Source organism: Girardinichthys multiradiatus, chromosome 12, assembly GCF_021462225.1.
Source record: "Girardinichthys multiradiatus isolate DD_20200921_A chromosome 12, DD_fGirMul_XY1, whole genome shotgun sequence".
Classification (NCBI taxonomy): domain Eukaryota; kingdom Metazoa; phylum Chordata; class Actinopteri; order Cyprinodontiformes; family Goodeidae; genus Girardinichthys; species Girardinichthys multiradiatus.
In genome coordinates this window covers 4912634-4926218 of record NC_061805.1, presented here as the reverse complement: position 1 = coordinate 4926218, position 13585 = coordinate 4912634, and the positions used below count along the sequence as shown (strand labels likewise).

Below are 13585 nucleotides of genomic sequence, written 5' to 3'. Positions count from 1 at the left end.
CAGTCTAGTTTAGTTCCTCGTGTCCCTGCATTCCCTCTGCTCTGTTGTCATAGTAACCACTCATTCCCTCAGTCTCTACATATGGTTCTCGCACCTGTTCCCACCATTCCTCTGATCATCTTAGTCTTCCTCTCATTGATCCATTCTCCTCGTCTCCCTGCTTATATACCTGGTTGTGCTCATCATTCCCCGCTGGTTCAACATGTTATGACACGTCGCTTCCCTAGTTGTCTTTCCGAGATCCTCCTTGTGGTTTTGTCGCCGTTTGCCTCCTGACTTTACACTTGGACTACTTGTCTGTACCTTGTACCCTGCCTACTTGCCTGTAAGTCAGTTTTCTTTAAATTAAATCGTCACCTACTCACCATGCGACCTCCTCGCCATGATCTGCATTTTAGTCCTGCCACCAAACCCACAACGCTGACAATTTGTAAGGTTTATTTAACACCACTGTCTTCTGCGCAGATGTAGACATGAACAGGCTGCAGAAACAAGATGCAATTTGATGAACTTCTGAATTATCTATACATGTGTTATTTTTAAAATGTCTTGACAGGTAATATTTAATACTTCAAATTTGCCAGCACTGGATGAAAAAATATTTTTTCACATCGTCATCAAAAAATCCAGCTTGATGTTGACTCAAAGGTCTTCTACAGGTTTCTATCACTGCCTGGGCACTTACCTATAGGTATCAGTATCTCAGGTGTGTTGTAATTATCATTATCCTTATATTTAATATCTCTGTAGACCTCAGAAAGGAAAGTTGTCTGAATTACCCCCTTTCATATTAATGCTAGAGCATTTTGAGCATCAGATCATACATAACTTTGTAGTTGCTTTTGATCGGCGGGTATTCAACCGTCAGATTGAAGACATTTTGGATCCAAGTTTGAAAAGTTATGCCTTCTCGCTCGCAAGGAGACATTCACACGCGGAGCCTCATCCTGTCCAGCTCTTGGTTCAGAGTCGTGTGGAAGAGGCAGCTATGTTGGAACAAGGAGTTTTTGTTTCGGAGACTTCACTGGAATTCTAGCTGTGATTCCTCATTTCTGGGCTGGGTTAGACCTAGGATAGTGTGATTTAAAGATGCAGAGGTTCAGACCAGCTTTTGTGTACAGTTCAGTCCATGTTTTTAATCTATGGCTGTGGGCCCAACAGGTGTAATGTCCTCTGCTGTTTGCCCTTCATCATGACCAACCTGTTGAGGCTCATGAGGGTAAACTGTGATCTGGTGTCTTGCTGGGCAAATCAATGATTTGGTTGAACTCTAAGACAACATTACATTTGCTGACAGTTACACAGCATCAAAAAGACTGAGTGATTTTCATATTTTCAATCCATTATTTTAGGGCTCTCTTTTCTTTCCCTCCATGTTCCCACTAATCTTTTCTTTCCCTCCATCTTCCCTCTTAATTTACTGCTCACCGTTACTCTGACTACAAATGGTGCTATTTATGCTGGGGTTTCTCTTTTTATTCGGGCAAACTTTTGTTGCTTCAGCTTCCAAATAATTACAGCAGCAGAGATACTTAACTGCGTCCAGCTGAGGGAAACAGACACATGTATCAGCTCTCTGCTTGAGAAGCAATAGCGCTTGTTGTTGTTATTGTTGGCCCATTCTTAATAAAAAGTCAGATACTGATGCTAACTTAAGTCTCTCTCATGTCAATTTGCTTCCACCTATATGATGGTGCTTATGTACAGAATTTGGAGCTGGCACTCTGCTCTGACGCACACGTCCATTCTCAGCTGCTTTTACAGGCATCATGTCCCCCGCTGTTGTTGGCTGTTAGAGGAGCTCAGTGTAACTTTTTGACAGCTCTGAACTGGACAGCTGTTCAGGACTCCAGAATGGACAGATTTCCAGTCTACCCCATCATTGTGTTGCAATATTTAAATAGTTTCTTACAAAAATGTAATGAATAGCTTTGTTTAGCTTTCATCTAACTATTACGTAGCATGATTTACCCAATGCATCATATCATATGCACTGAAATGCAAAAGCAGGCATATAATATGTTGGGTTGGGGGGAGAGGGGGAGTAATGTTCTTTAAACATACTCATTGAAAAAAATTAAGCACCTAGACAGAATTGTGGAAATGAATCTAAACATGCTGAAAGTGACGTGACTGTATAACATTGACCACAGTATGATAAATGAACTTATAATAGGCTTTTCTAGTCATAACAACCACTCGAATGGACTAGTGTGCATTGTCATGTGGAAGGTTATGGAAGCTGGCATTGAACCTCTAGCTTTCCAGTTGTTATGGTGTTGATACCATGGGCACTGATTCTCCCAGATCAATATTGTGTGGACCCCCCCTAGGCCTGAAATCAAGGATAATTCAGTGTGAACAGAGTCATACAGTCGGTCAGCCCTCTCCGACTGCTCTTTGGCCATAAGCTGTTTTCAAAATGTGGTGGATTAGCATTAACAGCTGAGGTGATCCCATACATGTTGGATTAGATAAGACATGGGCTGGCCATAGGCAAATGTGGATTCCGAGGATTCATTGGAGATAAGTTAGGGAACTTATCTCCAATGATTTTCTGTGTCTATTGACCTGTACTTGAAATTTTGTTTTACAACTTCCTAAAAAAAGTATTTCTGTACTTATTATACCACCCAGATGCTCAATGACTCTCCTAGAAGGCACCTCTGCTCTTTGATGTTTGGTGTCAGGTTAGAGCTTGCCTCGGGGTGTTTTGACAGGGATTGTAAAGAGTATGGTTAATCCAATGCCATTGTCTCTTGAGAATATCTTTTTCCACAGGCAGTTGGTTGGTAGGTTGCTGACTATCTGGCCAGTATCTTTCAGGGACAGCTATTGATGAGGTTTTTCAGTACTTTCATGGCTATTATTGTTGTCCTCCAACTCTCAGGTGCATTAATTTGACATTGATGCTGAAAATATTCACTTTGTTCAAAGTGACAGATACCCTTGAGGTCCAGATTTTCTTTTGTTGGTTAAATGTTGTTCTTGCATTCCTGATGTGTGCCACACATTTGCACCTGCTTAACAACGTTTTCCCCCAGATAAGTAAAAGTACCCACATCATCAAGATCTATATGTGCTGGGGTCTAGGCTACTTGGTCCAATTTATCTTTTGTTTAATCCCTCTTGATGAACTTTTTCTTATCACTTATTCAATTTTGCATTATTTGCTGTTATTTCAGTTTTTAACTTTATGTTATCTCTCTTTTCTCTTCCTAGAAGCGACACCTGGCCTGACTCTGTGTCTACCTGTGACACCTTTCTGGAGAGGGGCATTGTCCAAGCTTCTGCTGGCAACAAATTAATGCTCACCTTCTACAGATGATCCACTTGGCCCTGTCTTTCAGTGTTTAACCCTTTCTCTCTCCTAGATATAGCAATTGACTGAGCTTTTACTGTAACTAATTATATGTGCTCTCTTTCAGACTATATCCTTGAAAACTGGCTCAAAGTTTATCTGTTCTTTCTTTCTAGAAGAAATGACTAAAGGAGCTACATCCACTAACATTTACTTTTCCTTCCCATAGAAAGTACTCCTGGATCAATGCTTCTGTGTTCTTTTGTGTCTCTGCTCTGTTCTCTCAAACCCCCAGTGGGTCGTGGCAGATGGCCGCTCACACTGAGCCTGGTTCTGCTGGAGGTTTCCTCCTGTTAAAAGGGAGTTTTTTCTCTCCACTGTCACTGCATGCTCAGTATGAGGGATTGCTGCAAAGTCAACGCCAGTGATTGTCCGCTGTCTCTACATGCTCATCCAGGAGGAGTGACTGCTACAAATCTCTGACTCGATGTAATCTGCTGGGTTTCCTTAGATAGAAAAACTTTTTATCCAATTTGAGTAAGTAACTGAATCTGACTGCACTGTTCAATGGTTAGGATTAAGTGGAATGTATGTACCTGACTTTTGTGAAGTGCCTTGAGACAACATTTGTTGTGAATTGGCGCTATATAAATAAACTGAATTGAAAATTGAATTGAATTGAACTAAGTGTGATTCAGGAAAGAGACGATAGTGCTTGTTAAATAGCGTGATTACTTATTGTGGGTGTACATCCATTACCCATTAAGTGTAATTGTACGGTTATTTTTCTGACCTCACTTTCTTTGACCTCTAATGGATGTCTTTAAAACATTCCTTAAACTGAACATTGGCTACATGTTTCAGTATGTAAACGGTGGCTGTCTGGAGGAGCTTCTGGCCAGGAAAGATGTTCCCCTGTGCTGGAGAGAGAAGGTGGACCTGGCTTGTGACATAAGCAGAGGAATGATCTACCTGCACTACAAGAACATTTACCACAGAGATCTCAACTCAAAGGTGGGGCCATCTGACAGAACCACAATTGTGTCTCTTTTGTTGTCTAAACTGAGCAAATATACAGGATCTTGGAGATGCTTTAGCATCTGGTAATAGGGATGAAGATTAAAATACTAATGTAACTAGAAAAATTGCATTTCCTCTGAAAATGCAGTGTGAATTTTGTAAGTCGAATTCTTGCTGTAAACTAGCAGATACAATCTGAGGTTGACTGCAGAAAATTTGCTTAAATATAATGAATAATATAAGTTATAATTAAGTTAGCTTAGATGCTAACATTAGCATATGGGTTATGACTAGTATGTTGGCTAACATTAACTCATTCCATTCAATATGTTAATTTAGCCTTGGGATTTAAACTTACCCTAAATGCTACTGTTTGCTTAAAGGCTAACATTAACACGTGGGCTAACACTAGCATGCTGGCTAACATTGAATTGTTCCACTCAAAATGTAAATTTAACCTCATAAACAAATTTTAGCCTAATTGCTAATGTTAGCCTAAATGATAACATTAACATGTCGGCTAACACTAGCATGTTAGCTAACAATGAATTATTCCATTCAATATGTCAATTTAGGCTTGTAAGTGAATTTTATGCTAACTGTCAATGTTAGATTAAATGCTAACGTTAGCATGTGGGCTATGACTAGTATGTTGCCTAACATTGACTCATTCCGCTCAATATGTCAATTTAGCCTCATACACTTAAATTAGCCTAATTGCTAATATTAGATTAAATGCTAACATTAGCATGTGGTCTATCACTATCATGTTGGCTAACATTGACTCATTCCATTCAATATGTCAATTTAGCCTTATAAACTAAAGGTACCCTAAATGCTAATGTTAGCCCAAATGCTAACATTAGCATGTGCCCTGTCACTAGCATGTTGGCTAACATTGGCTCATTCCATTCAGTATGTCAATTTAGACTTATAAGCTAATATTTGCCTAAATGCTAATTTTAGATTAAATGCTAACATTAACATGTTATTACTAGCATGTTGGCAAACATTAACTTAGTCCATCTATATTGCTTACAAGTGCCGATTTGCAAAAGTCTATGAAATTGCCCTTTCAGATTAATCACTGTTGTCTAGGTGTTGGAACAGTAGTACATGCTGTTTAAGTACCCAACACAAAAAGGCCGCCATCATGTTGCCTCCTATGGAGATGGTCACAGGGTTAATTGTAGGGTCAGAGTTAGGCCATAGAAATGAATAAAAATGAATGGAAATCAATGCAAACTCCTCACAAAGACAGTAAAACAGGAATATATGTGTGTGTGTGTGTGTGTGTGCATGTGTGTGTGTGTAATGGTGAGAGAGAGACAGTGAGAGCAGAAAAAAAGAGAATCACAGATAGACAGTGTTGTCTAGGTGTTGGAACAGCACTACATGCTGTTTAAGGAGCCAGCATAAAATGGCCACCATGTAGTTGCCTCCTATGAAGATGGTGAAAGGGTTTGTGGAAGGGTTAGGTTTAGGCCATTGAAATTACTGAAAATTAATGGAAGTAAATGCAGAGTCCTCAAAAAGATAGTAAACCATGAATGTGTGTGTGGGGGGGTTGGGGTTCTGTGTGGGTGTGTGTCTAAGTGTGAGACATGGAGAGAACAGAGGCCGAAAAATAGACAAAATCACAGACAGACATATACAGTAGGAGATACACAAAAATATTAATAGAACAGTGAGGAATGAATCAGCCAATCAGCAAAGAGTGTCAGTGTAACTTGACACCTGCTGTTTCTCACACACACAGCACAACATTGTGTCTCATCCTGGCATGGCTTTTTAACATGGAGGCGCATGCTCCCGAACTACTGCCCATAACTCGGAATCTGTAAGGGCTATTGATGTCATTCTTGAACCGTTTTTAACAGAACGAACAGGGGAAGGATAATATCAATCATTTTTTGTTGAAAATATAATAATAAGGTGCAACGCTTGGTAAAAAAAAAAGAGAAAAATGAAAAAAAGGACAAAAATGCCTGAACGTGCTCTTGAACAACGTCTAATAACTTGGAAAATATAAGGGCTATGGATGTGATTCATGCACCATATTAATCAGCAGGCTTTGGTGAACAATCATGGAAATGTTCATGTTTCTACAAAAATCTGTCCAGGTGGTATGACCCTGTAAAAAAGTCAATCATTTTGAACATTTTTAACCTTAGCGAAGGTGGATTTTTTACTCTGAAACAAACCTACTTCACGAGAAAACGGTAAAAGGTATCAGCAGGCATGAGAAACAATACTGGAGATTTTCATGTGTTTACAATAATCCATGTAGGAGAAGTGAGAGTGTAAAAAAAGTCGATCATCTTCAAATGTTCTCATTTTAAGCTTTTTTAGGAAGGACAGATTTGGTACTCTTGAACAAACCTTTTTTTATTATAAAACCGTAAAATGTATCAAAATAATTCCTTGACTTTGAGCACCAGCAAGGTCAGAAGATAAATTGGCACAAGGCTCATGTCCCTAGCTTGAATGGTTTACGAGAGGCGACGATTCAAAAACATGTGAGTTTAAGGATTTTTTGCTCTGATTTCTTGTGAAATTCCTATAGGTGGCCCATTCAAGGTGTCTTGACTTTGCGTTGCTTTGGGGCGTGTTACCAAAAAACCACTTCAATGAGGTTGACATTTTCTTAATAGCGAAAGAGAATCCTACGTTTTGATGTATAATTTGTATAGGTAGAGTGAAAATTGAGCAAGTGAGGAGAGTTAGTTCATCCTTTCTCAGGTTATTCAAAAGGTTAGTGTGCACTCTAGCAGCATGAACATTCCATCATTGGATTACATTATAAAACTGAAAATCTGAAAAAATTGTAATAAAGTTTAAACCAAGCTCAAATGCTAACATTAGCATGTGGGCTATCACTAGTATGTTGGCCAACATTAACTTAGTTCATCCTTTAATGCTTACAACAATTTTTGTGTCGTCATCAGGATCTGGATCCTCTCTCTCCAACAGCTGGTAATCCTGGGACAGCATTGTTCCAACTATGCCTGCAACCATCTTGGAAATCATTGCTCTGATACAAGGAATGACACACATGGTGAAAAGGCAAAACAGCACTAATATTATAAGAAAAGGAGTCATGATTTTCAATAGCAATTGCCACCATGGTCCAGAGGTAAGCCATGAGAACAGGCCTCCCTGTCCCGGGTGTGGATCCTGCTGCATACCTTTCCTTATCTCTTAGAGCTAAGCTAACGCCTCATTCACAGTGTGACCATCTCCGGTTTCATCAGGGATGTAGGTGCAACAGGTCTCATTCAGAAGAGTGCAAACTCCCCCAGACGGGGCCGTTACCAAATCCGACACCACCCTGTTTTGCAGTAACACTGTGCGGAGTGCTGTTATTTCCTTGGACATTCCTGTAAGAGCTTTATCAGAGGCATTTACATATAACCCCGACCTATAATCAAAATCTTATCTCCTGTTGATCTATGTTTAAACTCGTCAGGGACATCTGTTCCCCATATACTATCATGTGGTTTGACTTGAAAGAGTTCACTTTTAATTCTGTTTAGAGTGGAAAATGCTCGGGTGATAATAACAGTATGGTCAGTTACATACACAGGTGCACAAACACCACTCCAATTTTAAGGTAGCTGTATGCACAATGCATGCCGCACATATAATAACATACATCTACAGCAAATGTACCTCTTTCTTCCATGGGTGTGTTATGAGCATTGTAATATGATTACAATTTACACAGACGGCTCGAGAGGGCACCTACTGGGACAGAACACCTTCCGTCTACACAATGAGGGAACCGAGAACTTGCTAATAGTTCGACATAGTTAAAAGACAGGAGCAGTGACATTTAACTTGTTAAAAATTGTGAAATTACAGGTGTGGAATTTAGTAAAGTTTACTCCCAGTACCAAACGAAAATTCTCACTTTCCTTCGAGGCTCTGCCTTATGAAACACACGTCCTCTGGTGTTGGGACTGGTCTGGCTATTAGTGTAGGTTGGCTGGAAGAAATAGGAAGTCTGGAGCATACAAAGCAATCAGAGACATTTAATTTTTTAGCAATGACTTTCACATATTGGTACCATATATTTGTTTCATATACATGTGCTATATCTTGATAAAAGATGTCATGGAATCCTTCATCGATCCACCTTTTGACCTTATGCTGGGGCTTTTTTCATCAAACAAAATTAATAATGAAACACACGTTCTCTCAAACCCCCTGTCGGTCGTGGCAGATGGCCGCTCACACTGAGCCTGGTACTGCTGGAGGTTTCTTCCTGTTAAAAGGGAGTTGTTCCTCTCCGCTGTCACTACATGCATGCTCAGTATGAGGGAATGCTGCAAGTCACTGACTGGATGCAATCTGCTGGGTTTCCTTAGATAGAAAAACTATTTATCCAATTTGAATAAAAAGCTAACTCCGACTGCACTGTTCAATTGTTAGGATTAATTGGAATGTATGTACTTAACTGTTGTGAAGTGTGTTGTGAATTGGCGCTATACTGGTCCTTCTCAAAATATTAGCATATTGTGATAAAGTTCATTATTTTCCATAATGTCATGATGAAAATTTAACATTCATATATTTTAGATTCATTGCACACTAACTGAAATATTTCAGGTCTTTTATTGTCTTAATACGGATGATTTTGGCATACAGCTCATGAAAACCCAAAATTCCTATCTCACAAAATTAGCATATCATTAAAAGTGTCTCTAAACGAGCTATGAACCTAATCATCTGAATCAACGAGTTAACTCTAAACACCTGCAAAAGATTCCTGAGGCCTTTAAAACTCCCAGCCTGGTTCATCCCTCAAAACCCCAATCATGGGTAAGACTGCCGACCTGACTGCTGTCCAGAAGGCCACTATTGACACCCTCAAGCAAGAGGGTAAGACACAGAAAGAAATTTCTGTACTAATAGGCTGTTCCCAGAGTGCTGTATCAAGGCACCTCAGTGGGAAGTCTGTGGAAAGGAAAAAGTGTGGCAGAAAACGCTGCACAACGAGAAGAGGTGACCGGACCCTGAGGAAGATTGTGGAGAAGGGCCGATTCCAGACCTTGGGGGACCTGCGGAAGCAGTGGACTGAGTGTGGAGTAGAAACATCCAGAGCCACCGTGCACAGGTGTGTGCAGGAAATGGGCTACAGGTGCCGCATTCCCCAGACGTGGGCTACAGAGAAGCAGCACTGGACTGTTGCTCAGTGGTCCAAAGTACTTTTTTCGGATGAAAGCAAATTCTGCATGTCATTCAGAAATCAAGGTACCAGAGTCTGGAGGAAGACTGGGGAGAAGGAAATGCCAAAATGCCAGAAGTCCAGTGTCAAGTACCCACAGTCAGTGATGGTCCGGGGTGCCGTGTCAGCTGCTGGTGTTGGTCCACTGTGTTTTATCAAGGGAAGGGTCAATGCAACTAGCTATCAGGAGATTTTGGAGCACTTCATGCTTCCATCTGCTGAAAAGCTTTATGGAGATGAAGATTTCATTTTTCAGCACGACCTGGCACCTGCTCACAGTGCCAAAACCACTGGTAAATGGTTTACTGACCATGGTATCACTGTGCTCAATTGGCTTGCCAACCCTCCTGACCTGAACCCCATAAAGAATCTGTGGGATATTGTGAAGAGAACGTTGAGAGACTCAAGACCCAACACTCTGGATGAGCTAAAGGCCGCTATCGAAGCATCCTGGGCCTCCATAAGACCTCAGCAGTGCCACAGGCTGATTGCCTCCATGCCACGCCGCATTGAAGCAGTAATTTCTGCCAAAGGATTCCCGACCAAGTATTGAGTGCATAACTGTACATAATTATTTGAAGGTTGACGTTTTTTGTATTAAAAACACTTTTCTTTTATTGGTCGGATGAAATATGCTAATTTTGTGAGATAGGAATTTTGGGTTTTCATGAGCTGTATGCCAAAATCCTCCGTATTAAGACAATAAAAGACCTGAAATATTTCAGTTAGTGTGCAATGAATCTAAAATATAGGAATGTTAAATTTTCACCATGACATTATGGAAAATAATTAACTTTATCACAATATGCTAATATTTTGAGAAGGACCTGTATAAATAAAACTGAATTGAATTGAATTAATGCTAAAGTACAAAAAACAGCTCTAATTAATTGCTTCAGTAATATTTTTCAAACCTTTTTTTTTATGTAGTAGTTATCAGTCAACCACTTACCTCCCCTAAATGCTAGGAAGGACCGTTGGTTTCTTCACTGATATTGAGACAAAGCACCTCTAAACGGTTACAACCCCTTTGTAGTCAGACTTTGTCACCTCCTAGGTGTTGGGAGAAAGTATTGACTGACTCACCTTCTTACACTGTACTTTATGTATCCAAGTAGCTCTTTCCTGGATTTTCACAGCATTGGGAGTTGTGAGAACTACCAGTCACCTTCCTTCACATCTGAGGAGGTCTGCGGGGTGTCAAAAACATATTTTTTTAGATAATTTGCACTTTGTATCTTTCTAGATTTTAATGTTTTTCTCATATAATTTGCCAACGTTCTATGCGGTTGTGGGTCTCTTAGTTCTAAAAAAAAACTCACTCATCAGTTTAGAGGGGTTAATAAAATTGATGAACACAACAATGAAGGGTATGTTACATCTTATAATCTTAGTTTGCCTTACCCAGTTTTATAATAACACTGTACAGTTTCAGTCAGCTATAGTTCTTTCCCTTTTAATTACTTTGCATTTATTTCAAGTAACTAAAGTTTGTTTCAATTAACTCAAGTTTTCTCCATTTCAGTCCAGTCCAATAATTCTGCTAAGGTGCATTTCATCTTGTGTAAAATTTGAGTCTAATTTGATCATTCTGAACCTGACTGGAAAAAGTCCAAACATCTGTTAAAATCATGTTTTGAAAGGAGAGATTTTCCCTTTCTGGCACTTCCTTAGTTACTACCATGGCAACCCTTTGGTGGCATATAGATAATATCTTATTCAATAAATACCACCGAGCGCCAGGACTGCTTCCCCAGTTTACCTCTTTTTTGAATTGTTTCCAGAACCTAAAAACTCAAAATTCCAATTAGTCTCATATCAGAAAACAATTTCAATTAAATGTACCTTGCCACATATACCCTAATTTTTACATAACATGAAACAGTCATTCATTTCACAAAAACAGACAGACAAAATGGACAGACATTGGCCACATAAAAGTTTCATTACCCTGTTTGTAAAATAATTGTGAAAAATTTAAGACAGGTCTATGAGCTTTCTTATGTTTATTAGTATTTTTCCAGATTAAGTATGAATCCTCTAGGTGTGTAGGGCGTCATTTTCTCTCCAATTTTCTAATATTGTGCTTTAAAGAATGCAGCTCTGAATTAAACCAGGGAGCCTTCTATGAATAATCAACTTTTTTTTTCAAGGGGTCTGCCACGCAATCATGAAGTAAAACTATGATCAAGAGAATCAATTTGTGAAGGAGAAGAACAAAATTAATGACCTCCACTTTGGGTTTTTTTTCTGATAATGAGGAAATTAAAAGTGGAACAGATTCTTTAAAGGTTGTTACAGCATTGTCTGATAATGATTTACTATAATGAAATTTTCTTTCAGGTGTGGAGTATTCAGTTAAATTAAACTCAAAGGTTATTAAAAAATGGTCAGACAGGACAGGGTTATGAGGAAATGCTATCTCTTTACACTCAATGTCATATGTCAGCACAAGGTTCAGAGAATGAAGACAAAGGTGGGTAGGTTTGTTAATGTTTTGAGCTAAGATAGCATTAAAGGCTATATTTAGGCAAACATTTTCAGTGTCAACATGAATGTTAAAATCCACCACTATAATAACCTTATCTGTATTTAACACTAAATCAGATAAAAGGTCTGAAATCCGATCTAAAAATTGAGAGTAAGGGCCTGGTGGACGGTACAAATCAACAAACAGAAGTGGTTTTAGTGCTTCGCAATTTGGATGAGGAAAACTAAGGATTAAATATTCAAAAGAGTTGTAGCTATTAATTGGTATGGGACTAATCAATAAATCGGACTGAAAGATGGTTGCTAACCTTGCTAAGTTAAGTCCCATTGTGTCACGTTATGAACTTGAGATTACTATCCATGCATTCATTTCCTCACGTTTGGATTACTGTAATGCTTTATTTACCTGTCTTAGCAAAAACTCCCTGGAACGTCTCCAGGTTGTTCAAAATGCTGCAGCTAGACTGCTGACAAAATCTTCTAAGTATTCCCACTCCACACCGATACTCATCCAGCTGCACTGGCTCCCCATTAAATTCAGAGCTCAGTTTAAAATTCTGGTCCTGACTTATAAAGGTCTTCATGGTCAAGCCCCAACTTATATCAGTGAACTCTTATATCCGTTAAATCCCCCCAGGTCTCTGAGGTCATGCGGTAAAGTCCTACTGGCTGTACATCACACAAGGCTGAAAACTAAGGGTGATAGAGCTTTTGCAACAGTAGCTCCCCGACTCTGGAACTCTATCCTCTTGTGTATAAGGACTGCGGATTCGGTGGTGTCTTTTAAAAAACTGCTAAAAACTCATCTTTTTAGGCTTGCGTTTGGTTAGTTTATTTTTGATTTTATCTTATCTTCTTCTATTTTACATTTATAAATATTCCAATTGTACTTTGTATTAGTGTTGTGAAGCACTTTGTGATCTGTGTCTTGAGAGGTGCTATATAAATAAAATTTTACTTACTTACTTACTTACTTACTCCTCCTCGCCCAGTATTGCCAGGAATGTGAAAATTTAAATAATTAATAGGAGTTGACTCATTTATAGTAACATAATCCTCTTGCTGCAGCCAGGTTTCTGTGAGGCAAAATAAATCAGTCTTATTGTCACAAATCAAGTCACTAACTAACAAAGTCTTTGAAGAGAGAAATGTTATGTTCAGTAAGCCACATTTAATAGTTTTATTTTTCGTTTTAGTCTGAGTTGTGTTTATTTTTGTTAGATTTTCCTGATTTCCTTGTTTTAGATTATTTGTTAATCTATTAAATTTTGGCCATGGGCGGGACACTGTCTTAATAGGGTAATGGATGGGTAGCAGTACAGAAGCTGCAGAGAGGATTGGTAAACTATGACCCTGCTTCCTGGTCGGAACCCTGGGTTGTCAGAGTTTTGGAGATCTAATAAATTCAGCCAGATTCCTAGAAAGGAGAGATGCTCCATCCAAAGTGGGGTGGATGCCGTCTCTCCGGATCAGACCATGTTTTCCGCCAATTATCAATGTAGCCCACATCGTTTTGTGAACACCACCTAGACAGCCAGCGGTTG

The 13585-nt window shown here is 39.2% G+C and overlaps 1 protein-coding gene across 4 annotated transcripts in view; it reads right to left on the bottom strand.

Annotated features, from left to right (window-relative positions):
- LOC124877366 (cyclin-dependent kinase 1-like) overlaps positions 1-13585 on the bottom strand; it is a 110334-nt gene that overhangs the window by 24560 nt on the left and 72189 nt on the right. For 2 of the 4 annotated variants that reach the window (XM_047380484.1, XM_047380485.1), the window contains exon 1: positions 7247-8594. In XM_047380484.1, the coding sequence (XP_047236440.1) occupies positions 7247-7507 (261 nt within the window). In that variant the 5' untranslated portion in view covers positions 7508-8594. Of the gene's footprint in view, positions 1-365; positions 483-7246; positions 8595-10637; positions 10742-13585 lie in introns of those variants that run through there. The other 2 variants (XM_047380487.1, XR_007040502.1) reach the window with 2 other exon arrangements.